The 23,075-nt window shown below is 34.5% G+C and overlaps 1 protein-coding gene and 1 long non-coding RNA gene across 10 annotated transcripts in view; one reads left to right on the forward strand and one right to left on the reverse strand.

Annotated features, from left to right (window-relative positions):
- LOC105475402 (calcium voltage-gated channel auxiliary subunit alpha2delta 1) overlaps positions 1-23,075 on the reverse strand; it is a 506,236-nt gene that overhangs the window by 133,044 nt on the left and 350,117 nt on the right. For all 9 annotated transcript variants that reach the window (XM_011730609.3, XM_011730608.3, XM_011730607.3 and 6 more), the window contains one exon: positions 9,389-9,520. In XM_011730609.3, coding sequence (XP_011728911.2) covers positions 9,389-9,520 — 132 coding nt within the window. The remainder of the gene's footprint in view (positions 1-9,388; positions 9,521-23,075) is intronic.
- The window catches only part of LOC139362783 (uncharacterized), a 166,727-nt gene that overhangs the window by 48,730 nt on the left and 94,922 nt on the right, over positions 1-23,075 (forward strand). The gene's annotated exons all lie outside the window — the stretch shown is intronic.

Below are 23,075 nucleotides of genomic sequence, written 5' to 3' on the forward strand. Positions count from 1 at the left end.
CCAGAAAAAAAAAAATCTCTTACTGGTATTAGAATCCTCAGGATATCTCAGTTTCTTCAGAAACAGGAGATCTGCCTTGTTCTTATCAGTCTTTCCTCCTTTGCCCAGACTTAATTACACTGATGTAATCAAATAATTGTGAATTTTAATTTTGTTTCTGGGCAGTGAGTCTCGGTATTTAGGATATTCAGATGATATCACTCTATTGGTGGGAGAATGACTTTGATATTTCCACTGTAATATTTCCAAAAGTTTTTTCTTTTTTTTTTTTAATTATACTTGTTCTGGGGTACTTGTACATAACGTGCAGGTTTGTTACATAGGTATACATGTGCCATGATGGTTTGCTACACCCATCAGCTTGTCATTTACATTAGGTATTTCTCCTAATGCTATGCCTCCCCTTGCCCCCCATTCCCCGACAGGCCCTGGTGTGTGATGTTCCCCTCCCTGTGTCCATGTTTTCTCATTGTTCAACTCCCACTTATGAGTGAGAACATGCGGTGTTTGGTTTTCTCTATTTCCAGAAATTTTCTGTAACTTATAAACAATGGGCAGAAACCCATACACAGACACATGGTATTACTGCCAAGGATAAATCACCATAATTAAAAAAGTAAAAGCCCTTTTAACAAAGCGGATTACTGGTAATACTGAAGATGCCAGATAATACACTTAAAACATTTTTACTTAAAGTGATACCTGTCTGTCAGCAGGAGTAGCAGTCAACAAGGACAAGTTGGGTAGTTAAATGAAATATTCAATAAAGTAAATGGTACACAAACACTTAATCCTTTAGATGTCCCATAATGCAGTCGTTAAGTGACTTGGAAATAAGCGTGAGCACAGTAAGTTCTATGAGGCAAGTGTTGGGGTGGGCTTACTGGGAAATAATGTTAGATATGTGCTCCATAGAGCAAACCATGAAGTCTGACAGAGAAACATGTTTCTTATTTTTGTAAGCAAATACATTCAATTAGATGACAATAATGACATCGCCAAAAACATAAAACAAACTATGATTCCATAGGAACGAGTTTCCTAGTTTTGTAAGTCAAACTCTTAGATGATGGTGATAGTGATAGATTTCTTTGAAAAGTTTATATTTAGCGTACCTGAGAAGGTGCTTGAAACATCTGATTTTTTGACAAAAAATCTTTTTCATTTTTCATAATCAAGTATACTGAACATAAATGAATTACACAGCAAAGATGTTCTATGCATCTAAAAATGAATGACATAAGTATAGAAATTTGGTAACACATAAAGAAAAAAAAACAGATTAAGATATGTATCTTAGAAGTTGAAAACAGCTAAAGTTTTGTAGCAATTCCTATTTACATATTTTGCATATAGTGTTATCCCCAGTCAAATTACAAATGGCTCTCATTTTCATATTGCCATCCTGTTTACCTACTCTAATCTGTGAGCAATAAAATCAATTATTTAGTCAGTTTAGGTATGACTGAATCCATGGCTGACCATAAGGTGAACAACTATTACAACTCTGTAATAATCTGTGAAAAATAAGACAGATTCAGGTAAGAGATAAGGTTATACAAAATGCAACAAAAATGCTACAGAATTGCCTTCATAATCAGGATGAATTCAGAATTTTAAAACAGTGTATCATCCTTTTGTGTATGTGTAAGATGCATCCCACACACAATACAATTGGTGGATAGTATATAGCAAAGAAAACCATGTAATACGAAACCAGTGCTTGAGCGTAAACAGAGCTATTTGTACCCTCTTGTCAACACCTCAAACTTTACTGTTCTAAGTTAAACTCATCACTTTATTCCCAGAATAAAAACTTTTGATTGTTAATTTTAGTAAACAGCTTTGATATTCTCATCCATTCAGCTTAAAAAATGATACTCAACTTAGACTCTACGTCAGTCATTAAATTCATGTTTTTAAAAAATGAAGTCTGATATCATTTCTATTTAAGAATTCTTAATTCCTATTTGATCCCTTGTTCAGATCTTTAAAATTCCATGTCTGACCATTAAAATAGCATATCCTCTGGTCAAGTTTCCCCATGTCTTTCTCCTTCTAATCATAATAATAAGTGCTTTAATCATAGCATTACAGTTCCCAAAATGTTTGTGGCACTTTGCCTACACATTAAATCCCAAACCATTCTGACATGCAAGGCCATATAATCTACATTAATAAAACTTTTGATTCAATATTACTTTTTCTATAACAAACTATTGGATTAACTGACCTCACTAGTCTCCAACAGTAGTTGTTCATCTCCTTGTATTTTTACTTTATGCCATTCTTCCCTCCAGAAACATTTTGTCTTTTCTTCTTCACTGACTTGATTTTCAATCCAAAGTTCATAAACCTCTTTTATGACTCTGATCCATAATGACCTCTTCTTTTTCAAAATTTCTATAGCAAATCTATTGCTACTGCCTATTTAAGTGACTTGGTATTTAATCATTTAATAATTTGTATTGCAATCTAAATTTAAGAGGTATTTAATTTAGATGTATAAGTTTTGACTCCCTAGATTTAAATTTTCTAAAAGGCAGAAACAACTTGTTATTTTAAAACACAAATGTGCACATAGTAACCATAGCAGAGATGCTTTTTGTTCCCCAATATCTCTTTTCCTCTTCTTACTTAGTACAGCCCCCTGCCATTTAGCTGGATATATGGCCATTTTGAAGGTAGCTATGACCAAGAGACCACTAAATTCTGGCCAGAAACAAACAAAAGAGAATGTTTTATGTGATTTCCAGGAAGTTCCCTTAAAAAGGGGGGCACAGAACAACACCATTCTTTGCTTCCAATAAAGAGCACAAGTAACAACAATAAGGCAGAGGCCATGCTCAGAGAAAGAGTAATGAGATCTGGGGTGCAGACCCCTTATTTGTATAGTTTCCCTACCTGCCACAGTCTATGTTAACTCTGATTGACACGAGTAAAAACCCTTACATAGTAAAAACCCTTACATATAAATCACTATTATATATGTTAGGTTCCTTTATTATAATCTCATAGTTTTGAAATTAACAAATGAGGTAGGGCAGAGAAAGAACAAATAATAAGACATTAAGTAAATTTCATATGGAGATGAAGTAGATTTTTAGTTTTCTCTGTTTTTTAACAAATACAACTAATTGTCTAAAAAAAGAATAAGTGCTGGCTACATTGGCATTTCAATAAGCCACTGATTCCTAATAACAATTCCAATTACTGCAACAATTGGTACAATTTCAGGAAACATTAACAGGTGAAATGACCAGTTTGTACCTATGGTTTTTACAACGAGTAAGAATTCACAAAGTTGATAGCTATTGAAAGCAGTTTTTAATAACATTAAAGTTAATTTATATAATAAATTAAGAGCTTCTGAAGGAAAGAACTTGCAAGATAAACTGATTTTCCAATGAGCACATATTCAAGGAAGGCATCATTAAATATGAGTTCCTAATCATATCTATGCCATGAGCTAGCTGTATGACTAGGGCTAGTCACTCTACTTATCCTGCAAAACAAAGACTGTGGATGTAGCAAACGCTACAGCCGGCTATAAAGCAGATAAAATTAATGCTTGCTTTGGAAATCATTTTGTTCAACCATCCCAAGTTACTGATGAAGAAATAGGTACAGAAATATAATATGAGTTAGTTGAAGTACAAAGTGATGCTGATGACAACTTTTATACGAACCCAGAACTCCTCATAGTCTACCTACCTTCCAAGAAGGAGAGGAGAAAGAGAAAGAAGAGGGTGGAGAAAGACGAAAAAAAGAAAAAAGAAGGAAGAAGAAAAAGGACAGATACCAATGATTTTCATAGCTTATTTCCATATACATCAACAAAATTATAAAGCAGGCTAATGTTCAGTCCACGGACAGACAGCAAGAGTTTAAATCTCCACTAATTACGAAACTACTTTTTTGAGTCAGCATAGGTGCATAGGCACCTTTATATTACACTAGCTCTAGAGATCTCACTGGAAGTCAGTGTTTCTACATTTAAATAATCTGGTAAATGAAAATAATGAGAGTACTCTAACTTTCCCCTACATCTGGGCAATATACTCCAAACAGATTTAGTGCTTCTTATTCTCTTAACAATTCTACAATTTAAGCATTGTTATCCTCCTTGTTTCACAGCTGGGGTCAATGAGGGTTTTCCAAAGGTCATCATCATACAAAATTTACTGGTGGAGGTGGGGTTTATATTCTGGCTGTTTGCTTCAAGAATATAATTACTGTGGAATGTAAAAAAGTTGATCTTGGTTGGGTGTGGTGGCTCACACTTGTAATCCCAGCACTTTGGGAGGCGGAGGTGGGTGGATCACCGGAGGTCAGGAATTCGAGACCAGCCTAGCCAACATGGCGAAACCCCATCTCTACTAACAATACAAAAGTTAGCCAGGCATGGTGGCATGCATCTGCAATCCCTGCTACTTGGGAGGTTGAGGCAGGAGAATCTCTTGAACTCAGGGGCAGAGGTTGTAATGAGCCAAGATTATGCCACTGCACTCCAACCTGGGCGACAGAGTAAGACTCTGTCTCAAAAAAAAGAAAAAAAAAAAGTTGATGTCATAGAATACAGAATCTAACGGTGGTTACCAAAGATTGGGGTGGTTACAAGGGAGGAAGAGATGGGGAGATGTTGGTCAAAGGACGTACAATTATAGTTAGAGATCAGGAATAAATTCAAGAGATCCAATATATAAACGGTAACTAGTTAATGATGATATATAGGCCATAATAATAAGTATGTTAGGTGAGGCTTTGTTAATTAGCTAGATTTAACCATTCTACAATGTGTGTGTGTGTGTGTGTGTGTGTGTGTGTGTGTGTATGTCAAAACTTGTACATGATATTATCTTTCAATTAAATTTTTTATTTTTTATTTTAATTATTATGGGTACATAATATTGATGGGGTTAAATATATATATATATTGCTCACCTGCCTCATGGTATGTGACTCTGCTTTAAGTAGCATATTAATAATCAACAAGAATATATTTTAGATTCTGTTGTGAATCAGAAGGTTCTAGTTCCTGCAAAACATTTTATTTTCAAAAGCTCTGTAGCAAGTATTCACTTACAAAAATAAAAATTGGTAGCTTACAGAATTTAAAAATGAAAATTATAAAATTCTATATATCTGGCTGAATAGGCTTTGCTTGATCTTTACAATACTGTGATGTAATGGGGAAGCTGACTTTCCGATATTACAAATATATAGAAACTGAAAACCTGGAAGAGAAGGTTGATGAATTTAGCAAAAAGAAATACAAGACAATCAGTTAAGCTTGAATTTCAATAAAAAATAAATACCTTCTTAGTAAAAGTGTATCACAAATATTGCATGAAGCATACTTACACTAAAAGGTTCTTCATTGCTTATTTGAAATTTACACTTAATTGGACATCCTTTATCATATCTGGCAACCCTACAGAAAAGTGACCTAAAGCCATCAGCTAAAATCCATCTCTTCTGACCAGTTTCACTATGTGGTGTTGTTGCCTGACTTTATGGCTTACTCATGTTTAGATTCCTTCCAGAGTTCTATTTAGTTTCCTTGTCAACCCACTGTAAGCTTCAATTATGTTCTTTAATGTCTGAGATAAAGAGAAAGCTGCATTTAGGCAAAATTATTCTAGTTGACAAGCACTATTGTAGAAATACCTACTGTTTCCTATTTTCAAAGTACTTTTCATCATATTATCTCATTGATCACAATAACCCCCAGGGGATAAAATGAGGAGTTATTAATATTCTACTTTTTCAAATTTGATTAGGTCTCAGAAAGTTCAGGAGACCTACCTAGGTTCTCACAACTAGTAGGGAGATCCTAGCCTGAGGGTCAAGTCTTCTATGTGAAAGTTCAATTAAGTAGAACTAACATATATGCTGTTTCCACTTACTGTTAAGATAATTAAAATGCTGAAAGACTATTTTTGACCTCCGGTTTAATATACAGTAAACAGGGGTGAGTCCTTCTATATTATTTTGCTTCTATCAAAATGATAAAATCAGAGAAGTATATATAGTCTCCAAAAAATTTTTTAATCACGTCATTTAAATAAAGCTTTAAACTTGGTTGTTTTTGTGTTAAAAACACAGTCTTACAAAAACAGAAACACAATCATGCACTTTTAAAATTATGACATTGTCTCCATGTCTTTACTAAAGACTTGGTTCTATTATATCACTAGTGTCATGAAGAGCAACTTGGTAACAGATTCACTAAACTAAAATAGATTCAAGTGTATTCTACAGCAGTCAAGTGGGCTATTTTAAAGACCTTCCTGTAACAAGTAAATGAATTCAGCCTCTTATTTGGTGAGTCAATTTGCTTGCCAAACTCTCACTTCAAACCTAGGTATTATGAGTGGGCACAAGGTTGCTTCCCTAGCTAATGTTCTGGAAAGACTGATGGAGGACTCTCCTCAGTCACTGTGCAAGCCAGAGATCTCCGGTCAGTGATGCCCCTGCCCAGTCCTTGCTTGGGCCCGGGTTCACTGCAGGAGACACCCCACCTACTCTGCCTGCTGGTCAGCACCCGGCCTGCGCTCCGGCGTGGATCCCACAGTCATTGTGACTATGCACCCAGCCTTTGGCGGGAGGCAGTGTGTGAGCAAGCGAGTGCAGGCTCCGGTCTGCCATTCCAAGTGCTGGCACAGAAGTGGGCTGTATGTGGAGCTTGTGGCTAGACAAGGCACGTTGTAAGTGACTCCCGTGGTGGACTCCGGCACCTCGAATGGAGAAACGTGCTGGCACCCAAGCAGGGGTGCCTCTGACCCCAAAGCACATGTGTCGGGCAGCTGCTCTCCACCAGCAGAAGGCAGAGGGCTATAGTGTTACAACTTCCTTTGTACCCACATTTCGTAGATTCTTGTCACACTTCCAAAAAGAATGAGGTTATGCTGACAATGGAAGGGTGGGGAGGGTGGAGAAGAATCTTATTGAGCAATGAGAAAGCTCTCAGAGGAGAAGGAATATAAGGGTCATTGCCCACCTGGCGTCAGATCGTCTCTTGCTCAGTGTGTTTGGGTCTGGGGCTTTCATGGACTCAGAATGGAGAGTTCATGTTGATTGGTTTGTAAGTATTCAAAAAAGGCTAAAACAAAGGCACCACTCAAAGATGGGCATGGCAGTGTAAAAAAATAATTAGAAAAGGGTAGGTATATGTGAAACAAGTGAAGAGCAGTGTTCAATCAGAGGAAAGCACATCAAACAAGAAGAGAGGTTCTCAATCTGGTCCAGGGATTTACCAGACTTGCAGCTAGGCTTTAAACTGTCTTCGGCTTGAAGGTAGTGTTTCACCGGAAACCCGCCCCATCTTCACAGATTTTGTCTGTCTCCTGCCTCTATCAAGACCACATGAATTCTGCTAAATATCTAAATATGTTTTCCAAGATGAAGCAAACAAATGTCAACACATTTGAAAATACATGATTAGCGTTAAAAAATTAAAGCCATCATCCCTCAAATAGCATTTGAAATTAAAGAATTACAGAATATATTTTATTAGTAATTTTTAAAGTTAACTGCTACTTGTTAAAAGAGCCATTTTTGAAAGGTGTTTACAATATAACTTATCTTTCCATCCACCTCTTGATCCCCATGTTTTATCTCCCATTTTGGATGCATTCTTTCCTTCCTCTCCTCTTGTTTTTCTCTAGTAACCCTTTTCTCTCTTCCTCTACATCATCATTTTCTCTCTGATACTGGGCTCTTGGTTGCTCATTATCATCCTAATTTTCTTTTATCATTTCCTTCTTTGCCTTACTTCTATATGGAATATTGTTATGATAAGTGATATATTAAAAGACTTAAAAGCAACATAATGCTGTAAGTTGTTGACAAATATATTCTTATATTTGTATATTATAGGATAGGACATCAGATGTCTATTTCCTGTATTTTAAATTATATCAGGTCTTATAATTTATAAATGTTTTATAAGACCTGATATAATTTTAAGGTTTATTACATCAGATTTATTATGTGCATGAGTAGTGTTGTCTTTTTCCTTTACATTATCTAAGTATTATATACTCAAATTTTAAGTCTTCTGATACATAGTATTAAACATGTTAATAAACTAACAAGATTATGTCTAGAAGGGTTCTACTAAAATGAACAATATTTCATAAAGGGAAAATTCCCCTATTATAATGATAAACTATGTGATATATTACCATCAGATATTAATACAAATATTTAATTATAACTCATTTTTTCAATATTTAATACAAACTTGGCTTCTCCTAGTGTGTTGGACTTATGTGGAAACATATTACTGATTTTACCATCTGGGATCTGCAACCCTGTCCAAATTATATGGTCTTTACCTAATTTGAGTACCGTTAGGTCCATTGATATCCAGATACTTACATTCATTGCTATAATATTACAACCCAAAGTTATGCTTTCTAATTTTTATTCACCCCTATTTACTGCTGTGACTTTTTATATGAATAACTCAATTTATTAAACATGTTTAGGACACCCAAGTCTCAAGAAGAATTATGCTATTTAAAGTCATACTGTAGCCATTTAAAGCCAAATTACCTAGCATGTATCCCATAACTCAGATCATGTTTGAGAAAGAAAATGCATTTTATGTTTTTCAGCTTGCGTTAAAAATTGGAGAAGTTAAAAACACCAAGAGACATTTCACTTAAAGTGTTTTCAGGATGTCCTAGGAATTAATTTTTCATGTTTTGCTATAGAAATTACTATTTATTTCTCCTTACTTTTTTACAATAATACATATTTATAAAAAGACTTTTTCATTTTAACATAAAACATATTCATCTTCACTGAGTATATACGATCACTGAGATGCACTCAGAAGTAATACAACCTGACACATAAGAAAAACTATCTTTTCTTTGTGATTTCATTTTATTTCTTGTCCTATTCATTTTAACAGATCCACATCTACTGATTAAAGAAACACATTAAACTTTCGTTACAAATTTCAACCACAGACCTAAAACCTGAAGATAAATATTTCAATTAATTTATAAAAATTCAATTCAATTCTCTAACATGACTCACAGCTTGGTGCATGCTGAGCAGTTGGGCCTTTATCTCAGAGCTGTTTTAAGATTGATGGTAATTTCCTGTTCCAGGTATGTAACTAAGGATACCTGCTCATGGTCTCACAGCAGCATGGCCTGATTCCAGGTACTAACAGCTCCAGTTGCTCCTTAAGTATTTCAGTTTAAAGTGATTGTGGTCAATCTAAAGCCATGTAAAGAGGAATATTCCTTCCTTATATAAGTAGTGTGATATAGTCATCTTTTTCTTACAATATCAGGGAAGATAACAGAGTATTTTCCAGAAACATTGAGGCTATAACTTGACAATGATTGAATCACTAAGCACCTACCTGGATAATATCGAGCCAGGCCAGTGGCACTGCCAAAAACCTGCCACAACAGTGAAGGGTCTTCCTCTCGATTTTTTTTGAAAACTTCATCTAAGGCACTTGTCCAGTTGAGTTCATTTAACACAATTGTTGCTAACAAAAAAAAAAAAAAAAAAAGAGAAACAATTCAAATTTATAATTAAAAACTGAATCTGTCTTCATTTATTTAGAAAATAATATTAAATATGTTCATTGTTCTACTTCTAAAAGAACTCTAATCCAGTGGTTATCAACATTTTCGACATTTTAGAGGACAGTTTGACCCTACTACCAACATGTACACGGTATTCATTGAAAGATGATAAATCAAGACATTTATCCTCTGGAAAGAATTTCTGAAAACAAAACTTTATATGACAGTGGCCCTAGTGACATTTTGGCCTAGGTTATTCTTTGTGGTGAGGTCTAATCCTGTGACCATGTTTAGCAGCATCTCGGGCCTCTACCCACTAGACACCAGTACCTCCCCACCCCCAAGTTGTGACAAGTGAAAATGTCTCCAGACTGTCAGACGGCCCCTGTGGGCAAACTCCCTCCTGGTTGAGAACCACCGTGACACATAAAATATGAGGAGGCATGAGTGGTGTTCCTTTTTATCCTCGGAGGTAGTTCTGAGGAAAACTATGGGGCACATTAGGACAGAGTTTTAAGACCACAGTAATCAACTATTGACTCTCTGAGGCAGAGCAACATAAATTAGCCTGCTAGTTTTTTTAAAAAAAAGTTATCATTGAGCATAGCTTATTAACTATGTTTACACAACAAAATTGTATGTATTTTAGTAATGGGAAAATTTATTCAGAGGCTTGACAATATCAGTGTTAGAAACCAACCAGCTGACACTTTATCACTACCTTCATAAACACTAGTGTTTTTTTCCTCCTGATTAGTTCTATTAATAATTAGAGCATGGTGCCGATAAAGGCCAGGTGACTGATTTTGATACGTATTTATAACTAGAAACTGATCTTGGATAGGTATTACAAACATATACCATTCATTACAATGAAAGCGAAGCAATTATAATGCAGGATATAATCTAGGTTAAAATAATACATAATTTATAATTATGGGCCTTCATGATCATAACTTCTCAAGTCTAGCATATTAAAAGTTGAATTGGCCTAATATAATTTTCTCTCTACACAAAAACATGACATAGAAAATTTTCTATGTAAAATATACACCATGCCCCGAGAGATTAGCAGACTGGGCCACTTTGCATTTGACAATCTCTGACCAAGCCTGAACACAGTGGAAATGTGATTAGGATGAAGACTGGAGATACAGCTTAACTTTTTTCTATTATTTTCTGTGATGACAGCAAATAAAAGAAATGAATGCCATCATGGTTAAATCATGCACAAGCCTTTTTAAAGGTAAAATTAAAAGGGCGCCTGTGAAACAAGATGCACAGCCTATGTGTTTATATTTTAAAGTTTGTATCATTTACCAAAAAAGAAAAGAGAAACAAGGTGATTGTGAAACTCTTCTGGGACCAGCATGCTAACGCAGTCCTCATTATTGAAAACTAACAAGATTTTCATCTTTATGGATGCGATTATTTTCAAAAAGATCAGTTGCGTGTGTGTGAATATTCATGAGCTGCGTCAGGTCCATCATGCATCTGAGATACTGAAGAATTCATATTCAAAAGCATGATCCAATGAACACTAAGCGGCCAGTTATATGAGAATTTATATTCACACAGATAACCTGAACTGATACCCACTGTTCATGAATATTTATATCAATATACAAAATAGCACAGAAAGAGGAACATTGTGTTTTCTCTTAAACATTTATGACTGTTATAGTAATATTGTACTAAACTAATGTTTATTTATGATCCAGATAGACTTCATTAATCCCCAATCTATTCTATCTCTTTAATTTCCTTGATTCTTTCATTCATATTAGGCAACAACATCTAGTTATTTTTAATAAAGTTTTATTTGTTTTCAAGGCTGCTAACTTTTTCTTAGTTTTGATAACTCAACAGCTACTAAGTATTGGGTACTGACACACTGATTGTGAATTATACTTTTATATACTGACAGAAAAAGACAAGTTCTAAAATATTCCTACTATCCTGGCAATATGTTTTAAAATTTCCAGTTGATGCTTTGAAAATTTTCTTTACCAGGCAAACCATTACTAAGGTAGATTTCAAAATATTTTTCTCAAGATGTGTTCATCTACAAATGAGCAAATAATATAAAGAATTCTCAGACTAGGCACTAGAACTGATTTTAAATTTGACTCAGAATGAAAGTACTGGTATTGCACACCTATCACATCTGTTTGGTTTATAAATTTGATAATACTCAATGTGTAGTAAGATGTAAGAATACAGATACTTCCATGTGTTAGTATATAGTTACAGGGACTTTTTAATGCAATCATTATCCTATTAGTCACAGTCTTTTAATGGATATCCAGAAATCAAAATTCAAAGAGGATCTACCATAGGAATGCAAAATTACTACAGCCTTTGTAGAGGGCAGTTTGACTGGATCTACCTACCAACATTCACATGGTGTTCAATGAACAATGTTCTTCAAGCGATTTATACCTACGTACAGAATATGGGTCTCCAGTTCTTCATCAGAGTATTATAGAGCAAGAATCATTCATTCAATTATACCATTCAAATTCCTTAAAATACCAAAACTAGAAAGTAGGATTAGATGGTTTCACTAGGAAAGCTTTTTCTCAAATAATATTGAAAGCAGCTTAAAAAAATGGAAAAGAAAATATATAAAGCATCAAAGCAAACAAGGAAGAATAAATGCTATTTTAGACCTTGGGTTATCTGCCTATATTTTTCTGATCCATATTATGAATTATATTTGACTAATAAACCTATATTACTCTGGTACCTTGAAAAGACCAGACTGTTTTTCTTCTTAACCTTATAAAATTAAATAGATCATCCAGAATTACTAAGATGCCCAACATTTCTCCATCTTTATGCTATTACCACACTCAGGATAAATAATGCTGAAATAAGAGGGTAATCTGTAGATGATGGAATAACACTAAATGCACAATACTGGCCGTGCTAAAACAAGTTTATGTCATTTCCTAGATATGAATTGTGCTCTGTCATTTCCATTGTACTTACACACACATTATCTCTCTTTTTCTGCCCTTGTCTCTATCTCTCCCCAGGATGCCCCTTAACTCCCATCTCTGTTTCTGTCTGTGTCTCTAAATGTGAGGGTAGAGTTTATTCGGAAGATTTTTTTGAACTAACTATTCTGGTTACCACCGGGTAAGTTAAGTGCTTTTTAAAGTTAAAAGTTGTTTTCAGGAGATCCTTTGTTTTATATTATAAAGAGTTTATGTGGTTATGCTGGTGCCTTTCTGTATTCTTAGAAAGAATTTTTAGTCTCTCCTGTTTTCCTGACACTGTAGTTCTTAAAAAATAAAAGGTATAAAACATGATTCTTTCATAACAGGAAAAATAAAACAAGGCCAAATTCCTTGAAAAATCATTTTCAGCAAATATTACTCTAGATTATGAAACTGTATTTTTCATTCATATAAAAACCTAATCTCAAAAAATAATTGTGGAATTCTGATTCACTAAAGTTCAATAAATTTCAATGAAATTCAACAAAAAAGTTTTCATTTGTCATTGTATATTATAAAGACTTTAAAATGCAATTATTATTCTATAAGTCATAATCTTTATTTGAATGTCCAGAGCAAACAATCAAAATTCAAAGGATTTTATTTAATTGTGGAAATATCAATGTAAATTAGTAGCCAAGTAATGTTTAATATAAAAATTCCAGAATAAATTTTCTTTAAAAAAAACATAATATTTTTGGCCATAAAAATCCTTTTATTTGGTGAGATTGATTTAATAATATTTGTAACAGGTGAATGATATTCTATAAATTGGTATTATTTAAAATTATATTGTATTTTATATTCTCAATTATATATTCTATGATCTTTTTGGCACTGGGGACTGGTTTCGTTAAAGACAATTTTTCCACAAATGGAGGTGAGACGTGGTTTCGGGATGACTGTTCCACCTCAGATCATCAGGCATTATTAGATTCTCATAAGGAGCGTGGAACCCAGATCATGCACATGTGCCGTTCACAACAGGGTTCATGCTCCTGTGAAAATTTAATGCTGCTGCTCACCTGACAGAAGGCAGAGCTCAGGAAGAAACGCTCTCCTGCTGCGTGGCCCGGTTCCTGATAGGTCAGAGACCTGGACTGGTCCATGGCCCAGGGGTTGGGGACCTTTGTTCTATATGATACATTATTTATTATAGATTATTTCAATAGTTGCCCTCTTTTTCTTCCCTACCCCTGACAAATAGTAATGCTTTACATTCATATACACTTCCAGTTTCTTGCTTCAGATGAGATTAGAAGTACATGAGTGGTCAATATTTTTTCACTATAGAAGACCACTCAATGACAATCTAGCCTTGAACCTACTACCAGTTACTGACAAATTAAGCTAATTGTCTTAGATTAGGAGTATAATTAGTTCTCATTTTCTGTCAACTTTTAAGAAATGAAGATCTTTATCCCTGTTAGAAAATTCAACTTTGTAAAAATTAAGTCTTTTATAGATGTCCAAGGCCAAGCCTCCTAAAAGCAGTGAATGCTTGGAAAACAAACCTTGACTTTGAGGCCTCTATTCTGAATGGCATAACAGGATTTCACTGATAATTGATTCAGAATGCCAAGCATACATCTCTATTCTTTGTTTACTTAGTTTTCAAAAACATGGCCTTGGTGTTCAGCAATTCTCTCTTTTAGAGTATTCTATTGTTCAGTCTGGATTCTCAAGGGAAGAAAGAAAAATCTAATTTGTAACAGCACAAAAGAAACCCCTTACATTTGCTGCTAATTCTTCTAAAAGACACGACTATTCTATCTATATCTTGTTTATGACAAGGAATACAGAATATTTGACGAGCTCTGAATCCAACGTTCTTCTGCAAACTTCAACCAATAAAATGTTGCACTATTGCTCCCTCTTAAGTCTGAATTAAGTTTGAATTAAGTTTGCATACATTTTCTTGATTTATTCAGGGTCCAAGGCCTCACCATACATTGATGGCACCATGTGACTATTTGAAAAATGTTAATGTTATTTCTAATGTCAACTACAGCTTTGTAACAGCTTTATTGAGATGTCATTGACATATAAAATCATGTAAAGTATGAAATGTGATGTTTTAAAATACCTGTATGTTGTAAAATCATCATCAAAATCAAGTTCATTAACTTATCCATCACCTTTACATAACTACCATTAGGGTAGAAGTTGGGGGAATTTAAGATATATCCTCCTAGAAAATTATAATACAATATTGTTAATTTTCCTCACCATGCTGTATATTAGGTCTCCAGAAATTACACATCTTTGAAAACTGAATCTTTGTACCCTTACCTACAGCTTTCTAAAAAAACATATTTATGCAAGAAAAAAGAGAAAAAACATTTGTTATGACTTGCTGAAAATATAAAATAACTTTAATAAGTCTTTGATAAGAGATGTAGCTATTAAAGATATATAAAGGACAAGATACTAAAAATTACTTTTGTTTAACAATACCAAATATCGTACAGTTAAATAAGTACAGCAAGAAAACAGGCAAAAATGTTTACTATTTCATGTAATTTATACTATTCTATCACAGTCTTGCATTGAGATAAAAATTAGCATATTCAAACTACTGTTACTAATAACAAATATTAACTTAGTAATATTTATTAATCACTTACTTCATGCCAAGTATTAATGATTTCCTATGCATCATTTAACTTTTAAAATGACACTTTAAGTGGAATATTAGTATTATCTTCCCTTTTACATAACAAAAATAAAATCTCAAAAGGTTATACAAAAATCACACAGTGCAAGCTGTAGAGATGGCACTCAAACAATTATACTAGATTCCAAAATCCCTGCTTATGAGCTATTTATTTCTAGGCTTTCAAAACTTTTTGTGTAGCTCTGATTATCTAGAATTTTAAATCCAAAAAACAAGATTGCCTATACCTTTGTAACACATGGTTCCTAATTAAGACCTATATTTCACCCCAGAGAACATTTGGTGATGTCTAGGACATTTTTCATGGTCATGACTAGTTGGATGCTATTGGCATCTAGTGAGTAGAGGCCAGAGATGCTTTAAACATCCTACAATGCACAGGATAGAACCCACAGAAATATCAATCCTAAAAAGTCAGTGGTGCCTAAGTTGAGAAACCCTGTTCAAGTATAACTACAAATACAATTGATCAACTTTGGGGGGAAAATAGCAGTGTACCCAATGAATAGTGTCAATAAAAAACTACAGTAAACTTCTGGAAAATAAAAGTTTATATATTTAAAACTATTTCTTTGTGATAGTAAATTTTGTCTATATTTTATTCTACATTTTGGCACTCTTTGGGTTGGGCAAATTTTCATTTTAGTTTTGGAAACTTACTATTCTCTTCCATAAACAAGCAGGCAAGGGTTTCAAATCTAGTTTTTAGTGCCCTTAAATGTTACCTCCTCCACACCTTTCATTTTTGGACAATCATAGAATATTAGAGATTTTGTTTAGTTTTAGATTCAGCACTTATTGTAAATACGATTCTAAACAAAAGATATCTTTTGTGACATATGTTCATTTCACAACATATAAATAAGGTAGTCATGAAAAGAGTTGCATTATCAGATAAGCTGAGCCAGATGTCACTAATTTTATTCACCAACCCTAATCTCTGAAAAGAAAGATGTTAATAAGAAGAAACCTACTGATCTAATTAAGTGCACAGGGAAAAAAAGAATCCACTTTAAGGAGAAGACGGTGTGCATAAATATTAAAATGAATGAATCTTTTCAGTGGATTTGGCTAATGGAATCTCATCTAATCCCAGTGTAAATGAAAGATTAATAAGGTACAGGGAGATGGGAAGACCAAATCTAATCTCCCTAATCATGTCTCGGGCACAAGAATCTACCTCCCACTGAGGATGGGAGAGCAGAAGGCTCCGAGGCACACAAGGACCTTGATGAGGAGATAAGCCTTATTCCTACAGTTAATTTGGTACAAATGTGAAAAGGCCCTTGTCCTTGTCAGTTGTCTAGCCCCTGTATTACTGAGATTTCCGGCCTTGCCCCCTATGGCTTTAGTTTCCTGCAGACTGCGCACCTGGCCAATGCCCAGAACACAGCTGTTCTGCTTTAATGAAATCTGCAAATTGTGGAGCACAGAGGAGGAGCTCAGAAGAAATCCACTTTATTATTAAGGAAAATAAGGGTAACGCAAGGGGAAGACACTAGGATCTAATATCATGTCTACTAATTGAAGGATTTAATGTCACTTGAAATAAAATGATAATTGTAAGATTTGAGGAGGGAGAAGGGCTGTATTTTATATAAGAAACCTCAGAAATACAGGAGCCCAAGGTCAAAATATTGTTTTATCCTTCAAGCACTCTAAGTTTCTCTTCTTAGTATTACCAAAACAAAATAAGTTATTAATGCTTTTGATAGCCTAGAATCACAATCACTGGCACAACATGCTACTTAAATCATTTAACTTCTTGTGCATCTGTTCTTTTCATCTAAAAAAATGAATATAGCTATATAAGGATCCTAGATTGCCTATAGGGTTGGTGTGAAGGTCAAATCAATCTATGAATGAGAACTGAATTAGCAAGCGCATTTTTATTTCAGTTCTTTCCTCAGCTAGATTAAAATACTGTAAGGTGCACATCTCCTTAAGTGTCTTACATAGACAACAGCTTTTGACATGTCAGCATATTGTTTTAGTCTGGTCAGTAATTTTCTTTTCCTTGAACAAAAACACATTTCTTTTACATAGAGCAATTAGAATGTAATTCTGTTGATGTTGTGTAAAGCAATATTCCTTCTGCTTAACCTCCTAATTTATTTAAACGCTCTCACATCATAAGATACTCTTCATTAGAATCAACTAATTGAAAATTTTCATTTCAAATTTAGGAACATTGTCTAATTTGTAAATATAAACTAGAAATTTTATCATAATTATCTGAAGAAAATACAATATCTTCTATTGATAGTATTTCACAGTCACTTTTTTTTTTTTTTTTTCTTGAGACAGAGTCTCACTCTGTTGCCCAGGCTTGAGTGCAGTGGCACCATCTCGGCTCACTGCAAGCTCCACCTCCTGGGTTCACGCCATTCTCCTGCCTCAGCCTCCCAAGTAGCTGGGACTACAGGCGCCTGCCACCATGCCTGGCTAATTTTTTTTTTTTTTTTTTTTTTTTTTTTTTAGTAGAGACGGGGTTTTCAACATTTTAGCCAGGATGGTCTCGATCTCCTCACCTCGTGATCCGCCCGCCTCAGCCTCCCAAAGTGCTGGGATTACAGGCGTGAGCCACCGCACCTGGCCCACTTCACAGTCATTTTTATGAGAAATTTTAGTATTTGTAATTAAATGTGTAAATAAATTGTTAAATTTCTATTGTATATTTTAGAGTAATATTTCAGTAAATACATAGCCTGCTAAATTCTGGGTAAATGAGAACAACAAGAAATACCCTAAAGATCTTTCATTTAGACCTTAAAAAGGGAAATAAAATGTGTGAGTTTAAAAAACATCGGAAACTCTGAGAGCAGAGAAATGAAGCTGGAAGCCACAAAAGAATGAATATGCAATTAAGACCAAATTTAAAGAACTCCAAATTAAAGTGTGTGTGTGTTTTTTTTTTTTTTTCATGCATACTATAGATTTTCTTACTGGTGAAGCCTTTTTCTAAGTGGTATTTTTTAAATGAGCATGTGAATGTATGTAATGTGTGCAAAGACTATTCTCATCCATTATCCACCCTCTCACAGACTGCACGTCTTTCTGTCAGAAGTAACCACTTGACCTTGGGAGAGTATTTCACCCTCTCTAAACCTCAGTTTCCTCACCCGCACAGTGGGGATAATAATAGCATCTGCATCACAGGGCCGTTTTTGAAGATTATACATACTTGGAATACTACTTGTCAGTTAGTAACTGCACAATAAATGTTACCTGCTCTCATCACTAATCATCATTTTCTCTGTCTCCTAATGCTCAGCATTTAAAATATATTTTTAATTTATCTTGATTAATTCTGATCTGACTCCTACAATGCAAGTATGAGTGATTAAAACCTAGTATTTTCTTCTTCCTCAAGGAACTCTTGTCCTTCTTACCCCAACCCCAGTAATGTCCAACAATACACTTAATGTTTTTGCTATGAATCTCATGCAGAAAATGCTCTATTAACCTTTGCATTTCCAATGCTATATAAGACAATGGCAAACTGGATAAAAGATTTTTAATATATTATATAATTTGGTGAGAAAATAATTTTTACAATGGCATATTCCCAGTGTTCCAGAAAGCAAACCACATTGATGAATGCTGTACTGAATATAGAATAGTCATAGTAAAGTTTTAGTAAAAGAAATGAAATTATATAAGGTCTAATAGGCATAACAGACACCACCCACACATACACATGCACACACACACAGAATTATGCACATACGAGCTCCTGTTAATGCTGAGAAGAAACTCTGGCTGAGAAATACAGACCAAATTAGATAAGGGAAATCTCTTGGTTTTGCTGTGACACTGCCCAACTGCATAAGAAATTTAGTGTCTCCATATAAATCTGGACTGCTGAATTCACAAAGAAGGATCAAAAGTATTGGAACTGACTAATGAGATACGGTTGAAGAAGGATAACAAGGCTCCTGGGGAAGAGGGTGATACTGTCAATGAAGCACACACAGCTTGGTACTACTCAAGGGTTTGTGTCAACCAGTTTTAGAACAAAGAGTTGCCTGGTGATTTTAAGATGGAAAGCTCAGATCCATTGAAGCACAGTATACAGAAGTCTGCTATAATCAAGAACAGTGACCCGTTGGTTTAAACATGTACTGCTTCAGAGTGAAAAGAAAAAAACAAAAACAAAAACAAACACTATACACATCTCAGAAATTGAACTACAGATTAATACTTACCGAATCATAATACATAAAGGTATGAATGAACTCAAGCACTATTTCTAAGACAACATGAGGTTAAAATCCTTGTATCTCTAGTTGCACATGTATAGATATTATCCATTTATGCATGTATGCATACATACATGCAGAACACTATATATTTTATGTATACAGATATACGGACGGCTATATACAAAAAAATCAATATTGTCAGTATTCAGGATGCTTACAACATAGTGAGCATGACTTGTTTAGACTTTAATGTACTCATTACAGTTGACACATTAAATTTACAAGTCCTTTCTCATGTATTACTCAGCAGATACTTTAATACAGACAGGAATCTTTTTTTCTAATAAACCATGTATTTTTCATTTTCATTCATAGCTCAATATCCCATAAAACCTTAGATTTTTCAAACAGATTTAAAAAGCTCATTATTCTGACATGATTTTAAATATTAAAATTAATTCAATACCTGATCAAAACATGTACCCATAAGACTTTTAAAATGACTTAAAAATTTTCAATCTGACAAAAGATAATAGAGGAAGGTAAACAACCAAGTCATGTTGGTTCTAACGCCAGTGTAGCTATCCTCGTTTCTGCTCCTAGTCATACTCTTGGGTCTTTTGTGTAACCTTTAAACACCCTCCCTGTCTCTAATTCCAGCTCACTTCCATCCATTCTTCCTACTGCCGCCACAATATTCTACTTGGCAAATGTCTTCCCTAATTAAAAGTATTTGTTGGTTCTCCATAAAAGCTGGTCTTTTATGATTGGCTTCCATCCATCCTTCTAGCATCCTCTCCTACTGCTCTTTCAAACACAACAAGCCCAAGCCATAACAAGACTTTTACCATTCTCAGAGGATGCAAAGTTTACTCCTGCCTCAAATGTCACTCTGTATACTGTCTTCTCTGACTGGACTGTTTTTCTTTTTTTTCCTATGCCTACTTGTTAAACTTCTCCCATATTACAGTTCAGCATCACCTTCTCTACAGGGTGTTCCTCGATTTTCCCCACACCATCTCCCCTTACCCAGCAGAGTATAAACTCACTCCCAATTCCTTATATTTCTCTACATTCCTCTATTAAAATACTTCCTACATTTCACTATCTTTATGTATATGCCTTCCATTATACTGGGTATGGTAGGCACCATGTTATTTTTCCTGGTGCCTAGAATATAGTGAAAGAGGCAATGGGATGTGACAAACCTGTGTTTAATGCACAGTTATACAACCTTGAGCAAACTATACAATTGTACAGACTTCTACTTTTTCAGGAAAGAGGTGGATAAAACATTATGTACAATAGCTAGGGTTGTGAAAATTAAAACATGCTATATTTAATGCATAACAGGCATGCCATAAACAGTAATAACTAGTATGTTTTGGTACATACTAACAATATCTATTTGTTAATGAAAGAGTATGTGAATATATGAACTGTACCTCTATGTTGGATAATTTTAAGTTGGAAGTAATTTTCCATGAAAGGTAATAATTTTCCCATTCATTCATTACCTTTCATTCATTGGTGCCATATCATATCTGACCAAGTACAAATGGTACAACATTTCCTTTCCTTTCCTTCAACCAACAATGATAGACGATGGATGGGTATCATCTGAATCGGAGTAATTTCATCCATTCAAATGTCCATTTAGTCCTGTTTTTAGTTTCACTTCAAGTTCTGTGATACAACCACCCCTTTAATGGAGATGTTCTGAAGAGCCTGGTGTAAATACTGGCCCAATTTTTAGATAAAACCTTTAGGTCAGTGAATACGACTATGAAGCTTCTTGTTAGGTATTCCCCAATGTCTGTGCTTCATTTTCTAATCATCTCATTTTTATCAAAAATTCATCCAACAAATATTTACTAAACACCTATTATGTGTCTGGCACCATTCTAAGCTCTTGGGCAGGAGAATAGGTACACTTTTTCTTAAAGAACCAGGTGGTAAATATTTTAGGTCTATGGTCCACATGGTCTCTGTCACAACTCACTTTACAGCAGTAGCACAAAAACTTCCTTAGACAACACATAAACAAATGGGTGTGGCTGTGTTCCCGTAAAACTGTATTTATAAAAACAGGCAATGGGCGATAGTTTGCAGACTCCTATACTCAAGCTCCAGGGCCTATGGAGACAGACAGGACTTCTAACACTCTACTGGAAGAGAAACACAATAAACACATAAATAAGAACATCATGAGTGCTCTTTAAAGAATTAAATCTGGAGATGTCATAGAGATTGAGTAGGTGGCTACTGTAGATCAAGTTGTCAGGAGTATCCTCTTTGAAGAACTGTATTTTAAACCGGTATTTTAAAGACAACTAGCCATGGAAATATTAATATAAAGCATTTTAATAAACCAGTAGACACAATGATATTGACAAATAGGAAACACCTAGATATCAACATGATGGTATTATGATCTAGTGTGATATTTCAAGGACAAACTCTCAATATCAAAATATCCTGCAATAACAAAACATCCAAACAGATACAGATGGCACAAGAGTATTGTGACAGATTATAAATGGTTTTAATTTTTTTACTGTAATGGATATATCCTAGAAAGAAAAACATGTAACTCTAGCATCATATTTAATCATTTTTTTAATCGCTATTTAATAATTCTTCATGAGGCTCTTAAAATTCAATTTCAAATAAATTGTGATCACTATTTTTGAAGATACTTTGAGTCTAATTGAGAAGACACATAGATAAAGCATCTAAATCAAATTTTGCTTTGTATAACAGACCCTATGAGTAACACTTGCCTATCAGAAACTAAGCAAAGGTTTTGAGGGGCAGGGTAGAAGTAGTGGTCACAAAAGATTTTCTGAAACAGGTGATAAGCAGTTTAAAAGAAAGGGCAGAGAGGTAGTAGAAGGACCACGTGCCTGATTCAGTGAACTCGCTGTACAGGGCACACAGGCAGAAATAGACATAGGGCATTCTGGGAGTTGAACATTGTTCAAAGTGACTGAATGGATGAGGAATGTGGGGCAATTACAGGGATGTTATTAGAGACACATGATTATAATAATCTAGGAGTACTAAACTTAATTATTCTGAGAATTATGGAGGGCCATAATAAGCTGAAGTGTGAAATAATCAAAGTCAGCCAGACGTGAAAAGAGAAGAGAGAAAGCAGGTACAGTCAGACTGGTGAGGAGTAATACCATTCTGAACTGAAACAGTGGTGGTGGATATAGAGAGTGGAGAGATTAAAAAGATGTTGAGAAAAAATCTACAGGCCACGGTAACAAATGTGGGAAAGGAGAAAACAGGAAGCCTGGTTTTCCGGGTTGGGTTCTTAGTGTTATTAACAAAGATATGAACATTGGATGAGAGGTACACTTGGGGACAACAGTGATACATTCAATTTTGAACATAATGTGAGGTGCCTCTGAGATATCCATTAAACCAAGTTGTTTTAAAAAAGGCCATTAGAGTAGTCAATCTGCATCTTAGCCATGAAGCTTATATGAAAGACTCAGATTTGGGAATCGTGTTTCAGTGACAATTCAAATTATTGATTGACTAAAATTATCACTAAAATGACACCAAAAATGTCTATGAACCCTCAGGTTAAAGAGGCAAGAAAGGCCGGGTCCAGTGG

Source organism: Macaca nemestrina, chromosome 4, assembly GCF_043159975.1.
Source record: "Macaca nemestrina isolate mMacNem1 chromosome 4, mMacNem.hap1, whole genome shotgun sequence".
NCBI classification, from domain to species: Eukaryota; Metazoa; Chordata; class Mammalia; order Primates; family Cercopithecidae; genus Macaca; species Macaca nemestrina.